Source organism: Anneissia japonica, unplaced genomic scaffold (assembly GCF_011630105.1).
Source record: "Anneissia japonica isolate Jap-2015-1 unplaced genomic scaffold, ASM1163010v1 scaffold256_len832006_cov191, whole genome shotgun sequence".
Classification (NCBI taxonomy): domain Eukaryota; kingdom Metazoa; phylum Echinodermata; class Crinoidea; order Comatulida; family Comatulidae; genus Anneissia; species Anneissia japonica.
Window position 1 is genome coordinate 343,492 of NW_022691310.1, and position 21,618 is coordinate 365,109.

The 21,618-nt window shown below is 33.6% G+C and overlaps 1 protein-coding gene across 7 annotated transcripts; it reads left to right on the forward strand.

Annotated features, from left to right (window-relative positions):
* Positions 1-442: 442 nt before the first annotated feature.
* On the forward strand, positions 443-20,767 carry LOC117100003 (guanine nucleotide-binding protein G(s) subunit alpha-like). 7 transcript variants are annotated; one of them, XM_033239537.1, is made up of 15 exons: positions 14,413-14,478; positions 15,143-15,261; positions 15,441-15,581; positions 15,789-15,861; positions 16,209-16,263; positions 16,616-16,735; positions 16,939-17,036; positions 17,488-17,542; positions 17,631-17,704; positions 17,901-17,959; positions 18,149-18,266; positions 18,935-19,071; positions 19,161-19,250; positions 19,472-19,545; positions 19,767-20,767. In XM_033239537.1, the coding sequence occupies exons 3-15, from the start codon at positions 15,458-15,460 to the stop codon at positions 19,923-19,925; spliced, it is 1,236 nt and encodes a 411-aa protein (XP_033095428.1). In that variant the 5' UTR covers positions 14,413-14,478; positions 15,143-15,261; positions 15,441-15,457; the 3' UTR covers positions 19,926-20,767. The 7 variants fall into 7 exon arrangements, 5 of the variants coding, with proteins under 5 accessions (XP_033095428.1, XP_033095427.1, XP_033095424.1 ...); XM_033239533.1 differs by adding an exon at positions 14,797-14,923 and having other exon boundaries at positions 14,428-14,478; positions 15,143-15,581; XM_033239535.1 differs by lacking the exon at positions 14,413-14,478 and adding an exon at positions 14,488-14,923.
* The last annotated feature ends 851 nt before the right edge of the window (positions 20,768-21,618 follow it).

Sequence of the window (21,618 nt, forward strand, 5' to 3'; positions counted from 1 at the left end):
ATTTTAATAATTATGATGTCGAGGTTGATAATAATAAGTAGGCCTATTAATAATATATTAATATTTATTGTTAGTATTATTTCTATATAAATATAGGCCTATATAATAATATCAATACAAATATCAATACAAATATAAAATAATAATTATTTTGCTTAATTTATCTACGAGAACGTATTCATAAGCCTATGCATGTGTGAAATCATTATTTACTTTGCCCATGACAGTGCAATCACAATTGTTATTTTGAATTTTATGCAATCATTGCTAAAATCATGATGTATTGTCAACTATACTTATTTCACATCGGAACAGAACGTTCCATTCTAGCCATTTGATTATGTCCTATCTTAGTCACGTGACTTGATTCACCAATGGTATTAGCGCGCTTCGTTGGCTTCACTGGTTAATTAGAAAATTTGGTTGACATTGATGCCGTATACATCAACGGAAAGGTAAGCACTATCTAGAATAGAGATAATCAGCAAATTAATAAATTATTAGGAAAATGTAATATGGAGATAATTATTATATCAAGCTGTATAGCAATACTGAACGGAATTTGACTGATTTATATCATACTGCAAAATTACCCACAATGTGATATTTCTTAGATTTAAATCTACAGACTCTACTACTATATAGAATTTGTCTACGCCCCCTACCCCAATCGGTAGCAAGAAGTACCCATACATTAAAATTTAAAAAAAATGTTTAAATTGCGTTTAAACGAGTGTTTAATGAATTATATTTTATATATTTAGTGTGAAACATTTAAGACGTAATTTTAGTGACGGACCCCCCGGGACGGACCTTATTGACGTTAGGGCAATAATTAGCAAACACCAAGGCTTACTGAACATTTACAAAAATGATACTGACTGTAAAATGGTTATATTTGATTGTTTTTACCATTTCAGATCTGGACGAGCTGAACTAAAATTGCAGACGACTTTACGACTTTAGTTTATTTTGCGTATGTTTTTACATAAAGGTGGATTCTGTTTAAGCCCAATTGATTTGTTAAAAATATGGAATCAATCGCTGATCCTTTTCAACGCTAAACACTCTCTAATCTCATATTGTATGATTTGCTATTTTAATATACCAGCAACGACGTCTGCGCAGATTAATACCCTACGGCAATTATATAGACTTTAATAATTAAGGACGTACAGCAGAAACGTGTTTGCAAATTGATTTCAAATCTCAACTGCTGCACAAGATGTCGTCTTCAATGTCAAATGTCGTTGAACAGGCTCATCAACGATTTCGATTTCTAAGAGACACGAGAGCCGTACGAGAGAAGGAAGAAAAACGCCAAAATGTTAGATCAACTGATTTCCCGCCTGTTTTTAACAAACGTCTGTTTACCGCTAAATCTAACAGCATCATCATTACACGTGAGGCGCGCAAAGTTCTTGCAAGAAATCGCGAGTGTATGGCGTCAAACGCTTGCAGACGACTGACTGATCATGAAATACGTCATATGAATTACCTCGTTGAGGTTCTCGGTTTGATCCATCACAACCTCCAATATGTGAAAGAATGCCTCTGCTACGTCGTCACTTACGAAAGTTATGATTCCCGGCAATACATTGTGAAATATGAGCGGGAAGAATGTTTATCTTGTTTTTATATTGTCAGCGGAAGAGTAGAAGTAACTTACGATCGCATTAGCCTCGACGCATCCGTACATGTTCACGAACGAAATCTGATTTACACACATGGGCCTGGTGAATACTTAGGTCTGGTCTCGCATGAGGGTGAGCAGGGCGATCTGGAACCCCCATCAACAATGTATACTCTTGAGCCTTGTGAATTCATTCGGGTTGATAGACAGCGTTTTCATGACACAATGGAAGGTTTGCATATAAGGCATACGAAAGAGAAGAGATCATTTCTCAGTCGCCATAAACTTCTGAAGAATCTACCAACTGTTGATAAAGAACGATTAATTCCTGGTCTTGTAAAGCAGGTAAGATACTAAATGTTGTTTACCTTCCGTCTATTCTTCGCTTCAGTCATCACATCTCTGGGAAAAACATTTTAGCACAGTCATTGTTTAGTGACATTTTCAATAATTAAAACAATGTCTTTAGTTTTCTCTCTCTTTTCGACAGGCAGGAGTGGATCCTAATTCTCCACTGACATCTTTACTCTTGGGTTTTTTTTCTATAAGGTATTTTATCGTTCATTCAGATCAACTATTCCTCTTCTCTTCTTTTTCTTTTTTCTGTAGGCCCTACCGTTAAGCTGGCATTATTTCTATCTCTTTTCCTGTTGATTATTCTGCACTTTCAGTCTATCTCTGCCATCACTCATCATATGCTGCATTCTAATCTACACCCAGATATCAAACAGAGGTGGCGCCAGCGGGGGGGGGGGGCCGGGGGCCAGGGCTCCACGTCGGGGAAAGATGCCCCCTCGGGGAGAAAAATAAGTCTTTGAAACCCCTAAATTGTCAACAATTTCGGGGCTTCGCACCTGGACCACTTTAGAAATATTTTAAGCGACGCTCGACCACGCCCACTTTCCTCTCGTTGGGGAAATCTGCCCCCTCTTCGGAGGAATCAGCCCCCTCGTCAGGGAACTCCGACCCCCATCCAGTCGTGGAAATCCTGGCTCCACCCCTGATATCAAAGCGTTCCGGACGCCTATTTTCATGAGCATTAGTGTTGATTCTCAGCTCCATGCAATACCCAATTTTACACAACTTTTTTTTTTAATTTGTTTCAGTTTTAGTGCTCTGTTTTCTTGTTAAGGGCAGTTTATTTTTCATTGAATACCTCTTTGGCCATATGTACAGGAGTAAACATTCAAAAATATAAATTAAAAAATAAACTATTTCCAATATTGTTGTATTCTTTAAATGAATAAATTCAATCATATTCGAATGTTTGTGTATTTGAAAAAACAAATCAAGATCTAAAGCTTGGAGATAAGCTTAAAATTTTCAAAAGTCAGATTCAAATAGATGTGGGAAAATATAATAAACATAAAAATGAAGTAGCTCTACGATATTTTAATAGTATTTGGGGGTCATAAAAATGGTTACTAAAATCAATTATTCTTTCTTGTATTTACCAAGAACTTTGATTAATCTTCTCAGATGACAGTTTCTATACCTACAGTAGGCTATTTCCTTTCAGCCATCTGTATCGTTTTAAAAACTAATTTGTTTAAAATCTGTTGACTAAAAAACCAATGAAGGCTGCAAAAAGATGGATCGACAAATATTAACAACAAATCATGTTTTCTTTTGAGAAATATGAAACATTTTAAACGTAATTATGAATCCAAAACAGTTATATGAAGAGCACATTGTAAAGGTCAGATACGTCGAATTGGTTTTCATAATTCCTATGTATTAATAGCGCATTAAAGTTACATTCGAAATTCATTCATTTTGTTTTCGGGCCTTGCAAATTGAGTGAATCACTGTTTACGTATTGGCGGAAATCTCTTTCCAGTAGGCCTAACAATAGAATTCACATACATAGCTATGACAGTAAATTCATTCGCCAGTACCCTAGGAGACAGTTCCCTCATCTCCAGCGGAAAACGGAAAAGAATACAAGGAAGTTCACGACACAAAGTTTGCTTTTACAACAGTAGGAGGATTGATGAGGCCTGTTATCATTTAATTTAATTGTGTTTCATGAACCTTATTGGGAGTTCGTATTCTTAATTATTTTATAATTATTTATATTATCATTATTATTTATATTATTATTATTATTAACTATTATTTTAATTATCAATATTGTTTATGATATATAGAATGTCTGGGTAAACAATAATTTTGTCGTCATTGAGAGCGCCATTCCACTTCATTCAGTTTATCAATCTATTCATAAATTAATCCATCAGTCAGTCACTCTGTCAATAATATAAATCAACCAACTAATCAATCAATTAAGAAATCAATCAATTAATGAGCTAATCAATCAATGAATCAATCGAAAAATCAATCAATTGGTCAGTTTACCAGATGATACTGTGCCAGCCCCGTAAAAGCTTTGCTTCATATTTCTATATGGATTATCTACTACTAACCCACACAACCAATCAACAGGGGGATGTCTAGTCATTTTAGAAGGCCTGTTATTCTTGAAACATATATTAATATTATATATCCACATTTTTAGTTTCATCAAAATAATTTATTGGTGATATATTTTTATTGTTTATATATTATTATGGTATATAGTGTACTGCAATATGCCTTACACAGAAGCTGTGAATATAACACCGAGCAGGTGGTATTTACGGATGCTATTTTACAGTTCAATTGCTTCTCAATAATTAGACAAAACGCCGCAAAGATCATTAACTTATAGTATTGTAGTCAGAGATTACAATATACGACACTGAATGAAATTTACCGAAGGGTATACATATACTTAAGCATTAATTTAGAAACTAGCAGCTAAAACGCTGAAACGCGTTAAAAATGTATTAAATAATATTAAAGGAAAACCCCTCAGCGAATATCTAGTTTGTGTTTTCGTCATTGCCGCATTAAACACTGATAGAAAAGTAATTTTGATTGCGTTTACTCAGTTATAATTGACACATTACGGACGCGTATGATACTTAAGTTAATACCGGTATTTAACAGTTGTTGAATTTTATTACAGCATAAATTAACGAAATACTGCCACCAGTTGTCAAAATGTTAGCAATTATTTTAAGGCAGACGGAACTTACACATCGTTATAACAAAGCATATTTTATACAAGAAGGCTTATCAACACTTTTTAACAACATTTATTCAATAAAATCAATCAATAATAATAAAATAAAGTTTTCAAGTAAACGGAAACAGACAAATTTGAATTTGATTCGGATTATTTCTAAAAGTTTTAAAACAAAACTTGTCTCGAGATGACTCATGACATTGTATAATACAACAATGACGACGACGACGACGATGACAACAACAACAATAACAATAATAATAATACTAATAACATTAATAATAAAATAGTAATAATAATAAAAACAATAAAATTATTAATAATAAAATAATGAATAGTAATAATAATAATAATAATAACAATAATAATAATAATAATAACAAAGATAATAATAATAATAGTAATAATAATAATAATAATAATAATAATAACAACAAAGATAACATAATCAATAACAATATTATATTATATACTAGACTATTTAAGAATAGAAATGAATGACAAGTGTATCACGTAAAAAATGTATGGTATTCTTTACAGGTATACCCAGCAAACAAAGTCATTCTACGCCAAGGAGAGGTCACTGATTCCATATTCTTTGTGTCTTCTGGTAAGGTGATGCAGATAAATATAGTGATGTTTTGCCCTACCTGACATGTTATCGTACCGAATGCTCAGTACGTTCCCATACACTTGACTCCAGAGGAAATTATTTTTGATATGTTGTAGAACTGACTTTTCTAAGACAAAATGCATATTTGACGAAAAACTCGGTTAATGAGATACAGATTTTTGAATATTAAAAAAACTAGGGGGGGGGGGAATAGGCGTAACCACCCCTTTTTCCCCAGTTTTTAAATACTCAAAAATCTGTATCTTATTAGCTGCTTTCGAGTTTTTCGTCTATGCTTTTGGTGTCTTAAAAAAAAAATCAGTTTTACAACATATCAAAAAAAAAAAAAATCCTCCGCAGCCTGCCTTTAAGGCTCAAACTTACAAACTAGATCTAGACAGAATATATTTTTTCACGGCTAAATACAAATGCATTTCACATAGATACTCACTATTGAACGAGAATTAAAGAAAAATTTAAAAATTATAATATGATGTGTCACCATAATTTGAATTACTATCCGTTGATTTTGCAGGTCGATGTCAATTTTTCCGTAAGTTGTATTTGAAGCAGACAGAGAGGCATGAAATTTTCAAACTTGGCGACATCGAAGAAGGTTATCCATTTACATCTATTTTGTTTCATCTAACCTAAGAGTCATTCCATATGAATCCAACACACTTTTTGCCCGACCCCCTTCAAATCGCCCAATATTTTGCATGTTGGGGGTTCTACCTGAGATAAGGCCACAGTGAAATTTTTGGCTCCGCGCCAGCATTTTCTGATGAGTTAGAGCAATTTAAAATTTTCTGACAGACAACTGCTGATATCTCTCTTGAAACTCAACGTATTGGAGAATTTCTGGTACCGTTGGATAGAGAAGAAGATTCTCTTTCCAATGATAAGCAACTCGATGATGTCCGGACTAGTGGGAATTATGTAGGTCAAGTCACGTGACCTTGACCTTTGACCTAAATATCACAAAAGTATATATCTCGATTTTTGGAAAATTCACACCTCAGTTAGGACACTTAGCTCACATGATGCCCCTAAAGTTTCAAGTGATTAGACACGAAATTGTTGCCATTTTGGCTACGAAAAAATTAAGCAATTAACAAAATATTGATTTTTTTTTTTGGCTTCAGTGACCATCATGTTGTGTCTCTCTAAATATTGATTTTTGACAATTTTCATGGCAGCCATCTTGAATTTCAAAATGGCTGCCATCATAGCTTTTTCAAATCATGTTTATTGAAATCATTTGACACAAAACCATATAATTTGACACCAAATTTAGCGTTTTTCACCAATTAGAGTGGAGTTACATGACAAAATATTCAATTTTCGATGGTTTTTATGGCGGCCATTTGAATTCCAAAATAGCTGCCATCCTACATATATGAAAACATGTATATTGGACTCAAAGAGCCCAATAACATATGCTTAAACACCAAATTTAGCATTTTTCATCATAGAAGTGGAATAACAAACTAAAATATTCGATTTTTGAGTACATTTATGGCGGCCATCTTGAATTTTAAAATGACTACCCTCCTAGCTTTTCGAAACTATGTTTATTGTATTCAGAGAGCCCAAAATCATATGATTAGATCCAAATTTACCATTTTCCTTAGAGGATATGTGGAATTATACTAAAATATTATTTTTTTGACCATTTTTAAAGCGGCCACCTTGAGTTTCATTATGGCTGCCATTTTACGCTTTCGAAACCTGTCTCATTGGCTTCAGTGACCCTAAAAACATATAGTTAGACACCAGAAGTTATGAGTCAATATCATAATTTAAAATATATTATATGTTCCGCCCTTTTTCTGGAGGTTCTCCCTCGCTCAATTTCTTATTTATACCATAGTGATGCTAAATCAGCAGTGAAACCTTAATCCCAGAAAAATGGTCACAGGGCCCCTGATTTTCACAATACTATGGTGCCAGTTTCATAGAATCTATCAGCAGATTTCCTGGAAACTCAGTGAAACTATCAATACCTAATTCCCACTAGTCCGGACATCTTCTTCTCTATCAAACGGTACCAGAATTTCTCCAATACGTTGAGTTTCAAGAGAGATATCAGCAGTTGTCTGTCAGAGATGAGTTTTTTAGCCAAATCTCATGAAAATTTCAAATTGCTGTAACTCATCAGAAAATGCTGGCGCGGAGCCAAAAAGTTCACTGTGGGGTTATCGCAGGTAGAACCCCCAACATGCAAAATATTGGGCGATTTGAAGGGGGTCGGGCAAAAAAGTGTGTTGGATACATATATGGAATGACTCCTAAGTATTTTTAAAGATAAGCAACTTCAGTTGCCCTTGTGAGATTGTACTTATGTTTTACATTGGGTATGTAGATATTTTAAATCCATATGATCAGACGTTTTAAATAAAAAAATTAACCCAAAATTCGAGTTAATAACGTTTTTGAACAACTTTTGTGAACAAATTTGCGCGTGCTAGCTTACATTGTCTATAGAGAGTTTTCGGTGCGAGACGATCAATCTCACGCTCGAAATCGAAACATTCGACCCAAATTACGTCCTATAGTTTGAGTATGCGCAGTTGACTCTACGTAACGTTATTATATTTGATATTGTTTATACAAAGGTGATGTTTTTGGTGGCGAGAGTGTCATAAATGGTAAAACAAGCTCTGTAACAGTTTCAAGTGCTGGAATCGTCACGTGCTATCGAATCAACAGGTAAGCCTATTAGAAAACTTATACTAAGTACAGTTAAGCCTAATATTCAAATCATAATGGCCCCGAAATCACGATTCAGAAATACCGGGATGTTTTTCGGCGAGGGATAGTTTTACCTTGTATAGTAGTTTAAGTCATTACATTCACAATCTCCGTGCCACCGAAACCTTGATTCAGAAATACGTACCGAGATATCCGGCTGGGGATAGTTTATTATCTAATATTGTTACATTTTTTAGCTAGTTTCATTTACTTATGAGTAAAATAAATTTTACAAATGAATACTGAACTGAATATATTAAATGTATGTGTTGAGCTAATATGAGACATGAGAAACAAACATTAATATTTCCCCGAGAGCGTTAATCGTGGCGACGCCGTCTGCTGATTGGCGGTGGCAATCTGAACGGATCGTCATTAAAAAAGTTCAGTTGCGTGTGCATCGTGGCGTTGCGTTCTCCATAGAATCGTGACGGCCGACGGATAGCGGCCATAGTGAATGCCAGCTTTATAGACTCAAATTGTCCAAATCATACCTAGAACTATAAAAAATTAAAAAAAATTAAAAAGATAAGTCAATTTAACGCCAATTATAATGTCGTTGCTACATACTTTGGAGTTATCATCAATTAATGAATGAACTAATTAATTAATTTGCTGTACACGTAATTATATTTTCCTTCGTTATGATTATTAAAAGAGTAAAGTCTAGCGCACAGATAAATCAAATTTAGCCTATTATTTATTATATTATAATAATGTAGGCCTTTACATACCACGTGACTGTGCACTTCATCATGACGGCACTGCACGCGTTTACGTTTACATGGTTTAATCTTGCAAAAGACTAGTCCGTCATTGCAAGCGCAAACCTCATTCGATCGATGATTCATTATTATTTATTATATTTTAATATAGGGCGATATATACAGTAGGCCTATATAATAGAGATATTCTATTTGATTAACATTATAGGATGCACTTCATCATGACGGCTCGCGAAAACCTCATCCGATTAATTTTAGCGCAGCCTAAATCCTTAATTGATGACACCGAGATCCGAAATCGAGGGTATAACTGGACAATTTGGCAGGATTTTAAAAGAGCAAACGTAGTCGGATTACTTAAAAATACGGACCATAGTTACTTGATAAAAAGAAATGTCCGGCTGACGAAACGTTCTTTACAATCGAGAAGGTAAGTAGGCATATGGGTTCAGGCGCCATATACAGCCTTCATAAAACTAAATTCCCGATTAATTCTGGACACGGCAAACGGGTATAAAAGATCGAGTAAAACTGGATTATGTCTAGACGTGACACCAAAATGGAAAATAGGCCTATCAATAGTTTCGTACTTTATACATTATACTTCGCAATTACCAGATAAATTGTGATTTAAGGGATGGGATATTAACTGCAATTATTTTTACAGGTAAAACCAATTGAAAAGACGAAACACGTTAACAGGTGCATTGTACACGGTTCAATATATTGGGTGGAATAAAGCAAAATTCTTGATATTTAAATAATATGCCTCATAGGCTAATCATGTATTGGTCCTTTTTGTTTCATAATTGAAATCGAAGACCTCAAACTTGTCAGAACTTTCGGCGTATTCACAGGCGTCACAGCCCACAGCGATCAAAATCTGTTCCTGCGACTTTTAGGCCTACACAGGAGTTTCCTTTAATTGACGAGCAGCCCTACTGGACACCAGCTCAACCAGAGACAGAAAACAGATTCGACTCAGCCGACGAAAACATTTTTTGGAGCCCAAATGTATTTCCATCTATCGCTTTCAGTGACAAGGTTGAAAATAATGACATAACAGTTGAGGAGCTGAACTATGATGGCTTATTTCCGGCACTTAAAATAACAGATAAAGAAGTATGTGAATCAACACAAAAATATCCAGTAACTGATCCTATAATTTTATCAGTGTTTCACTCACTTTGTCAATATTTAATTTATTCAGAATATTGAAAAAAAATACGATAGTGACAATTTTACCAACGAGATGTGAAACTCTTATACTAATTCGCAAAATATATACAGTACAAAAAAGTCAATTGCAATACCGATAGTATAACCATGGAGGAATTATTGATTTTAAGGAATACTGAAAAGGTGTTACATAATTCGTTTCTTTTCTCTAATATTAGTTGACCACAACCCGTGTCGAATCTAGAGAATTCAAAGATGATTGGTTTCGTCATTCGAAACTTATGGCCCTACAAGGCGAAAGTGAAGACTCAAGTGGGCATACGGATAAACCAGAAGTAAACGAAGAAATGCTTTATATAAAGAGTCCAGTGGAAATACAACCACATTATAATATGCCAAATAATATTCAATTCACGGAATCTGATTTAGATACTCACTCGAGGTAATATAATATTCTTCAAATGTTTCCAACAAAATATGTCTTATTTGTTTTGATTTTATTTTTTTAATAAGAAAAAAACATGTCTCTTACAATGGATGTTTCTGCTTAAACCAGTCCATTAATGTCCAACTAAAAACAATATGCTGCTACATTCGCAAATACACATTTCTTTTAGCCTATAATTTATAAAGGCAACTAATAATTCAAGTTATTATTTCTGATTTGAATATAGATATTCAGATGCAATATACGAGGCGTACGAGAATTCAAAACAAGAGATTTACATTTCTAAGTTCAGAATCAATTGCCTTCGAAAAACATTGCGAGGGAGAGAAGAAAACCGGAAACGAACAACAATCAGTAAATACTCTTCCGGCACGGATAAAACGCTAGCTGATGGTTGTAAACAACGTCTAAGTGTTTCAGAAAGACTTTTAAACCAAGAGCAAATATGAAAAATTATAATTATTCATCATCATCATCGTTTCCATTGTGTTAGTAAAAGCTTTACTTAATTGTTGGTACAGTATTGTGTACAACTGATTTGTTTAAGACTTTGAAATTGTTTGACGAAAAACAAGATACAGATTTTTAATATTTAAAATCTAGTGGAAAAGATTGTTTACATCATATTAATTTTTTTCCGAAACCTGGATTTAATAGAAAATAATGGAAATAAAGTATAAAGAGAAAAGATTCAAGCTACTCCAATTATAATAATAATATGTATTTATAACTTGTACAACACATTCTTAACATTACTGAAAATATTCAGTATTTTGACAATAAATAATATTAATAATGATAATAATTTATTACAAAAATAATATATACATTGTCTGTTTTGCTTTTACCTCTGTTGAACTATATACATTTATTCGCTTCTACTTACTAATTTGCAATTTACTGTAACGTTTTATTGTAGTAATAATGTACAATGATATTCTAGATTACAAACCTGTTAGTTGAAATTTGGTAGTTAAAGTAATGTATTTCTGAAATGTTGCATAGCTATTAATTTTTTAATCAACTCTACTGCCCCCTCTTTACATTGATGTTACCAATTTATCACGAGAGGGCGTGAAATGGCTGATAAAAACGAAAAAAAAGTATAATATACCAGAAGGAACTAACAAGACTGCTAACGGAGAGTTAACATCATCAATAGCCAAAAGCCCTGGCAACACCAAACTAACAGGTTTGTAATCTAGAATATCATTGTACATTATTACTACAATAAAACGTTACAGTAAATTGCAAATTAGTAAGTAGAAGCGAATAAATGTATATAGTTCAACAGAGGTAAAAGCAAAACAGACAATGTATATATTATATTGTAATAAATTATTATCATTATTAATATTATTTATTGTCAAAATACTGAATATTTTCAGTAATGTTAAGAATGTGTTGTACAAGTTATAAATACATATTATTGGCACTAACATGTTATCGATGTCTGCTTAGAGACAGGTAGGCTAGGTGTGGTGCTATTTTGCATTGCAATGGACGGCCAGAGATTAGTATGCTATACTAATCAGTTAGGTCCAAAGATCAATGAAACCCGTCGTTTGTACTCTAAACAGGTACAGACTGATGTTTACCCATGGCAACACCTGCCAAACTGTCCGTAAGAACATAGCTTTGTAGGTGTAGCTTGGAGGTGGTAGGCCTACACGCCCTTTAATCCAAGAAGAAAAAGTGATAGGACGCACTTAAAAATATAAGATTTGTAATAACTGCTATAAATATACATATAGGGACATTATAAAATATATAACTATAAATAGCGTATATTTTATAGTAGAACTATATATACATAAATTATATTATTTATATAATATATATATATATACACACATATATAAAAGACATGTATTTAGTATGTATGTATGAATTATTGAATGAATGAATTAAGGAATGAATGAAAGAATCTGTCTAATCGATTGATTAATCGGACGAACAAACGAATAAAAGATATATTAAATGAATGAATCAATGAATCAAAAAAGGGATATTGTAAAGTATATAACAATTATAAATAGCGTATATTTTATAGTAGATCTATATATACATAAATTATATTATATATTATATATATATATATATATATATATATATATATCAATCAGTCAGTGAAAAAAAGTGGAAGAGATAAACTAAATTCAAAATTGCCTGTAAGATGTTGTACCACCTTTACAGCAAAGACAACTCACACCCACACAGCACATAAACAAAGAAGCATGCAAACAATACAATTTGTAAAATATGCAAATTAAAAAAAAGGTGAATTTAGTAAGAATTAAAGGTAAAGAATTATTTTTTTGATTTATTAAACAGATGCTATACTAAGTTAAATAAGCAAATCATTTTAAATTGCGCTAAAGTATGTTAACAGTGCATGATTTGGCAAATCATTCCATACTTTAGGACCTGAAGACAAGTTTTTACCCTATTGATTGGAATTAGGAAATGAGTTTCAATGATACATACTCCATACCCCGGCCGTTACCCTTACATATGATATCGGCCTAACTGCACAACAATTCGATTTCACTTCATGCTTTTGATATAACACATCTATTACCGTGTCAATTAAAAGCAAATATCAACGTAGTAAAATGATTGGATGTTGGTCTTTGTAGCGAAATGATTACGTTCGGTCAGATATTGTTGTACATGTTGGCCTGACCTGGGACATTGATTTTCTGGGGTAATTACACACAATTAAACTCTGAATAAAGTCTGAAGATGGGCATGTTCTTGAACGTCCGGAAAACACACAAACGCGTTCATTAGTGCAAGGTCAGCTGCAATATCCACAGTCCTAATAACTTGGTAGTGTTCTGCTAAACGAATATTTGCTACTCGATTTCATAGTTTATCGATTGCTATTGATTACAGCTTCTGAAGAAATTTTGAAGAAATTAAAACAGAATACAAAATGTTACAGCTCAAATAGAAATAATATTGAATTAAATGTCATGAAATCAAATAGCTTTCCAACGGACAGTGCGTATTTGATGTGAGTTTGGTTCACTAGACCAATGGACCGTAGCTGATCAGTCAGTTTGATTAACCCCCACGAAAGGTCTATTTACAGGTGTTTACCCAATTGCAATTTCTTAATATTTCTTACTACTGAATATTCATTGCTACACAATTGTAATACAGTAATAAATTATTAATAATATTATTAGTTTCAAACAAATGAATTTCAGAAAAACGCCGAACGTTTTACAATTATGTAAGAAATTCAATAACGATCGTTCATTACATTAATTGGTAAAACATTTATATTTACTCGTAGTTAAGAATGGCGAGTTTTTTGGTTTGTTTTCTGTTTGTACTGAAGATGAGTTGAAGAAGTACACCCGAAACATGTTTACCATAATCCTTATACATTTCTTAAAATGTGTGTTTTTTGTTTTTGTTTTTGTTTTTTTTAAATTAATTTACGTCCGTTTGGGTACATTGTCAATCTTTAGTTCGAAAGATCTGCCTATTTGCTTACTCAGGAAGTAAGAGAAGACATCCTTGCGTTTCATCAAAGCTGAACTGGATTATAATTTCCTACATAATATTATTAGTATTGTTGCTGTTATTATATATTATATTATTATTATTATTATTAGGCCTATTATCATTTTTATTATTAATATTATTATTATTATCATCGTAATTGTCATTAATTATTAATTATATAACTAGCAATGATGTGACCGCAATTACTTTGATTGTGGTGGTGGAAGATTTTAATTTCATTCATGTCAATAATTCTATTAAGTTCTACTGATCCAGGAAAGTATTGTGTCAAATGGTACTGTTCATATTCACCAGTTCACGGACGGTAATTGTCTATCATGCACTCTATAGATTCTCAAGTACGTACGGTCAGCGTTTGACGTAACTGAGTGAAGTGTTACTCAGTGACGTAGTAAGGTGGTTAAACGCTATATGTTTTATAAGTTGTTGTCTTAGCTATTTTGTCCATGGTCGTCCTAATTCAAATAGATTTGAAAGGTATTCGATAGCCTACTAGTCTTAGGACAAACAGTATCGGTAAATATCGTGATACATTTTCAGTAGGCCTCTGTGCCTTGATTTTAAGAAATGATATGTATTGATGTCAGAGCGGCCACCGCAGTTACACAAATATTACGTTTGTACTATTTTTTTACAATGAATGAATGAGTGAATATTTACAATACCAAAGATTGCTATTGAAGTGTACTTTTTCACGGTTGATGAACAGAATATCAGCACTAAAACCTATTCGCTATTTCCTGTTCGTGATGAATAATGTAAATTGATAGTAATAAAATCAGGAATTCAAATAGAGAAATGAAGTCAAATCTGCTGTTCAATATGGTTTTGCAGGATCACTGAAACCTGTGACAAACGTTACCATTTTGGAGTGAGGGAATATCGACCTTACCGTCTGATCTAGTAGGTAGTAGGCAAGATTACTGCTGGTTGTGGTCTATGTGCATTTGTTAGGCTACCGGTAGGTGGACTATGTGCATTTGTTAAGCTACGGGTAACTGTACTAAAAGTATCAATAAATAGCGAGAGATATCCAATATAAGGGTCTGGAATGTATGCTAGCCAGGTTACAAATTTAATTATTTTAAATGATTCTGTTATTTTATGTATTTTGCCAAAGGAAAATATGTCATTCTTGATAAGGACTTATTGAATTAAGTGACATTTGATTACTTCGCAGATCGACCAGGTTTATTATCACGAACGTGAAATTATTGTGTTTGCTTGAGGATGGTGCTGTCATGGACACCTGATGCTTAGAGAAAAGCAAAAATCTAAATTTGCTAAATCAATACTTTGGTAAGACATTCACCAAGAAGGTCACGAAAAATACAAATAGGGACACATGTCAGAGTGACAAAACCAAAACTGGAAATGTTAAAATCATTATCTATGATTTAATCATGCCTGTAACAAGTGGATCTAAATGGTGTAAAAAGTGACGTAACTTAGCTGCTTTTTCTAATTTGAAATATCAGTTCCTGTAGTTGTCAGTATGGCGGGACGACTGGACGAACGCGGGGCGTATGAGAGGAACAAGCAAATCGAATCCCAACTCAAAGAAGAGAGAAAACAATTTAAAGACAAAATTCGGAACACAATGAGACTAGTCTTAGTAGGTGAGTATAAACGTTCTAGGTAAATGTGTGCCTTCCAATATTAGAGTTGTTGAATTCATTTTCTATATATAGGAAATATTTATGCTTCCTAACTTCCACAACTTTATACATGTTTGTTAAATTTCCATGCTAACTTTTGGCAGTAACAGTTCGATTACACTGTACTTGTATGCTTTCCAATATCACACGTGTTTCCTTTGTTCATAGGTGCTGGTGAATCCGGGAAAAGTACAATAGTAAAGCAAATGAAAATCCTACACAAAGGTGGATTCACTGATGAGTAAGTTGTCCTAGATATTGTGTTACAATTTTTCATTTTTCAATGGGTGTACGTTGTTATATTTTGTTGTAATATAGTGGTAGGTAAACAACTTGAATGTTGTACTTAATTTGGAATAATAGTAGTAAACACTTTACCGCTAAAATTGGATGAAACAAAACATAGTAATATGCAAATTGGTTAGCTATATAAGTGACCACAGAAAATAGGTTCATTGAGTTTATCCAGGCATTATAAGACACCATCGGCCCATCTCTGACAATAAACGATACCTCTTACGGTCTTCACTAAGTACAGTATTTTCTAATTAACAAATTTACTTCAATACATTTTGTAACCCTTTTCAGGGAACGGAGAGAACGAGTTATTGATATCAGAAGAAATGTGCATGATGCTATTCTAGTAAGTGTGACATTTACTCAGATCTGCAAAGATTATCAGTTTAACTTACTTTACATTTTTGTTCAATTTTTTAAACTGCTTTTTTGGGTATTGTTACCCATTCCATTGTCTGGGCTTCAAGACTGCCTTATCTAAATAGCCTATTTCCTTTTGATTTTATCTAATCTGGCAAATTTAAACCATGTTCCAGAGTTTTATTTGATATATCTACACCTGTCTCTTATACACATCTAGATGTGTATAAGAGACAGCATTCCATACTTTAGGACATTAAATTATTATTAACAAGCATTTTTGTTTGAAACGAAGAAGGTAAAAGTTAATTTTAATTGAATTATGATTATTGTTGCAGACAATTGGCGGGGTTATGAGCACTCTGAATGATCCAGTAGAGCTCGGAAATCCTGAATTACAACCGTTCCTTGATTACATTCTTGATGAGGGAAGCACTCCACACTTCCAACTTGATGAGGTAGACTTTTGTTCTTATATTATTTTGATCCAATATCTGTTTACATGTGTTTAGCCTTTAGGCAAGTTTCTTATAATTATTTGTAACTTCTCAACTAAACAATAGTTTTTTTCAATAAGGTACGTGGTGTACGGCAAGTGTTTCAAATATTGTAAGTGATTACGACGTTTACAATCATTTAGGAATTGTTTTTTTCTCGACAGAAATTCTACGACGCAGCGACAGCATTATGGGCTGATGAAGGCATCCAAGCATGTTATAATAGATCCAATGAGTACCAGCTTATAGACTGTGCCAAGTAGTAATATATCGGCTTTTATGTTATGTTACTAGGATTTGATATGAGTGGCGATTGAGCATCATTCCTGTTATCATTTCTTTTCTACTAGGCCAAATTGTCTTGTCTTGATTGTGCAAATTGTTTAGCTTCGGTTATATATTTCCTGTCTAGTTTTACTAACATAAAAATTTAACCCAATAAGACGCAGCGAAAATAAAATAACTAGGCAGAATACAGGGAAGCAAAAAGTAGTAAGACAACATTTTTAGTTTTTACCGAATTAGTACAGGTAAAGCAAATTGAGATAAAACCTACTATGTATATATTATATCAGTTACATTTAAATTTATTTTATAGTATAATCATAAATATATTCCCTTCTAATTTGTCTTTTTTTATTTGTTTTTGAATTTCAGTTAACATTTTTATTTTATATACTACTGTATTTTGTTCACTGTTATTTTCATTACAGTTTTCTTGACTCAATGGACAGGGTTCGACAACCCGACTATGTTCCAACTGATCAGGTAAGCAGACTGCATATTCATTATAAAATGTTTTGTTGACTTTTTGGCTATAAACATTATTAATTTACTCGTACTTTCTTCTCTGTAGGACATATTGCGATGCCGTGTGATGACGACTGGTGTGCTCGTTAGCGAGTTTCAAATCAAGACAGTTAAATTTCAGTGAGTCAATTGCAATTGTCAGTCTACATCATACATATTGAGGGGTGGATAGAGCTAAAACACTCTAGTTAATGCTCGTGCCATTACACAGTCTAACTCAGTAACCTATTAAATAATATTGTGTTGTTGCTGAACCCCAATGTGAATGTTTGATATAAGTTATTGTATTGATCTGTTTCATTACTCTACATTGCAGTTTACTTGACGTTGGAGGCCAGCGTGAGGAACGTATAAAATGGTTGCAATTGTTTTCAGGTATGTTTCAACACTTGTTTCTATAGAACTTTCTGGTGGTGATGACGATGATGATGATAAGAGATGATGATAGTAATGTGACGATGGTAGTGATGATGATGGTGATAAAAATAAAGCGTTGATCAAAAGTAAGCTTTTTTTTGTAAAGAGAACGGAAAAATATATATTCAACAAATAATATTTTTTTAGATGTGACAGCAATGTTGTTTGTAGTGGCAGCCAGTAGTTATGACATGACACTGAGAGAAGAAAATAAGAACAGGTTGTCAGAAGCTCTAGATCTATACAAATCAATTTGGAATCACAAGTAAGTAAGGTTATGGTTCTGTATTAAAGAAGGTATTTTGTACTCGGGATCAACGACTTAAACCTCCCATCCAATGAATGAAATAATCAGAACAAAAGTGTCCTACCCAAGATATTTACAGGTCTCAAACTCTGTCTGTCTCGCACCAAAGTTCAATCTCTTACCGGTTCGTTAATTGACTCTCAACTTGACGTTAAATAAATAAATACATAGAGCAAAATGTACCTTAGCAACTTAACAATATATAATCATAAGACATAGGTTACATTGATATTATAGTCCTTGACCTAGCTCATCCGAGCAAGTCTAGTCAATATTATTTATAAGCATGTTTACCAGAAGGGTACTTTACCTTTTGATTTGATTTGATTTATTCAATAAATATCACTTAAACTTAACAAACAGACATAGAAAATCTCGTTGACAGACGAAAAATCGGCAAAAAACGAAAAAGAGATATGATAGGATAACCCTCTAAGTCCCTTTTAGGGACTTATTTCCAGAAAAAAAAATACAAATAAATAACATTAATTCACAGTTGCATGGGTGCAGCCTTTGGTTGCTGATAAAAAAATGAAGTCAAATGCATCTAATGCTCTTTTTGCCGCATGCACAACTAGGCCTATGTACCCATTATGTAACTATGTGGCTCTTTATTTTTTTTGCAGATATCTTAGATACACGTCTGTTGTTCTCTTTTTAAATAAACAAGATATTTTGGCCGAGAAGATAAAATCTGGTCGCACAAAGCTGGGCGATTACTTCAAAGATTATCAAGTGTTTTCTAAGAAATCAACAATACCTGGTGAGTAAAGAAACCATTTTTCAGTATTTAGTTCAAATTATATTACTTATGACTGTATTTAATATATTTGTATTTCTAATTACCAACAGATGAAATTGACCGTGATCTACGCGAATTAACACCCGGATGCTGTGGCTTCTCCTCTCAAAAGGAATCTATAAAGAAAATCACAGCATACGGTGAGAAATGAACTTCCTGTGCTTTTTTTTTTTTTTTTTTTTTTGCGAACTTTGGATGGGCTTCTTTTCGAGGCTACTTTTGCAAAGTAAAGAGGGGTCAGGGAAGTTGAAGGGCTTCTTCCCGAGATTAAGGCCATTGGGCTTCTATTCAAAGTTTTACGGCATGTTTATTGTTGTATAACAATAATGATGTAATGTACAAGACTTTTGTATCTTTCTAGAGCCTGAAGATCTAACCAATTACCAACGTGCAGAGTTCTTTCGAGTAAAGATGTACATCAAGTCAAAATTTGAGGTAAAAGTTGATCCAATATAGAAACAAATACTGTAATAGAATACAGAACAGAAATCATGAAAATAAAAAAAAAATGAAAAAATAATAAAACTGCTATGTTTAAATTGTATATTAAACTGCTTTTAATGTAATACCAGTATTCGAACTGCTCTTAAATGTATGTATTTATCTAACAAATACTGTTTGAATACTAATTAATCCATCTACATTTCTTTTCTCAGGCAATAAGTACCTCAAAATCGGATGACCAGAAGTTCCGCAAGAACTGTTATCCACACTTCACATGTGCAGTAGACACAGAGAACATTAAACATGTGTTCGATTCTTGTAGAGACATGATACAGAGGTTACACTTAGCAAACACAGGAATTGTCCAGTGAAAGCATAGTGGTTCACAAACATGAAATCATATTCACAGTGGATACCATGTCAGCCGGCGATGAAATCCGACGCACTGTGTAAGCCATTGATTATGACATCTGCTGTTTTCCTCGAAGGTAATCTAAGAGGATCGTTAATAAAATGTGCTCTTCATGGTATTGAGGTCTTCATGAAATTGCACCGACCGTCGGCTGACGTTATGTCTACCTGTTCCTTGGCTTTACTGATATGTGATAATGCTTAGCGATATAAGAATGCTGGACCACTAATTGATACCTAGTTAGACAACTGAGTAATGTAGTTTTGCAAAATAAAAGCATTGAAGGGGCTGGATCATGGCAGCAAGTTGATCAGAACCATGTACATCCTGGAATAGGCCTATACTGCAATTTATCTGCGCTCTGTGAGTGCTCGCCCAAATTAAGCTTGGTTTCCATACAATCGCAACACTCTGTCTCCAACAGCTTTCAGTGATGCTGATTGGTTGGTCAAATCGGGGAGCCTTCCTGACTGCTTCTGGGACTGCTACCCAGTATGATTGCTAATCAGTACGACTGCACTGAAAACACTGTAGCGACAATGTAGCGATTTTAAGGAAACAAGGCTATAATGCTAGTGTGTTGATCGGCGGTGGTAATATGAGATGATCGTCATTGATGATCCATCACATGACGCATCATCGGCTGCTAACAGTGTTGCCAAGTTTTATATGCGTTTTTGATAATTTGCCACATATTTCAGAGCCTCCTGCTGAGGTGACCAAGAGGCATAATTTATTATATAACTCAAATTGGTATTCTGTAATTATTAAAAGAGTACAGATAATTGTACACAAACTTCAGTCCATGTTTATAGTTGTAATTCAGCGGGTCTTAGTTATTTAATATAATTATTGTAAAGTGGTTTTCCAAATGACAAATGCACCATCACGTCGATATGATCAGAACAAGCACCCTTCGATCAAGTACCAATCTTGTGATGGGGAGCCCTCGCGCAAATGCCAAATTCATGTCCACCAACCAGAGTAATCGTGCGTACTACTATGAGAATCGCATCATGACAACTAATAACTTTCAACAAGCAAACCAAAGGATGTGAAGCAGCCGCTTCAAACATTACTTGCAGTAAACCGAATCTTTATATGTTTAATATTTTCCTCCACAATGGAGGTTCTACGTTCACTGCTGTCTAAGACTGTTAGCAGGATTATGCAAAATCTAATGAATTGATCATCATAACATATTGTTCCATGAAATCACCCATTGTGTATTGTACAGTATTCAGGCACAGGGGTAGGCCCTCTAGAGTAACTGCTCTAATATCATAGTTTTAGTTGCCATTAAACCAAAAAATCCTTCGTACTCAATTTCTTAAAGTGCAGGTACAGCCTACCGTTGATACAGAGTTTAAAAAAAAGCCTCTAAAATATAAAATTCAGTATTGGATTTAAGCTAGTATCAGAAGTGGATTCAGAATTTTTCAAACAGGGGGGAATAGATAAGTGAGAGCACATAAATATTTTTGATTTAGTTGCAAATCGGGGGTGGGGGGAGGGGGAGGGCACCTGCCCTCCATACCCTCTACTAGATCCCTACCTGAGTATTAAGTTATTAGCTTTCAATCGGAAAAAGAATGAGAAAATATTTTCCTCAGATGCATAAATAATACTCTTCTGCTAATAATTTAGTATTA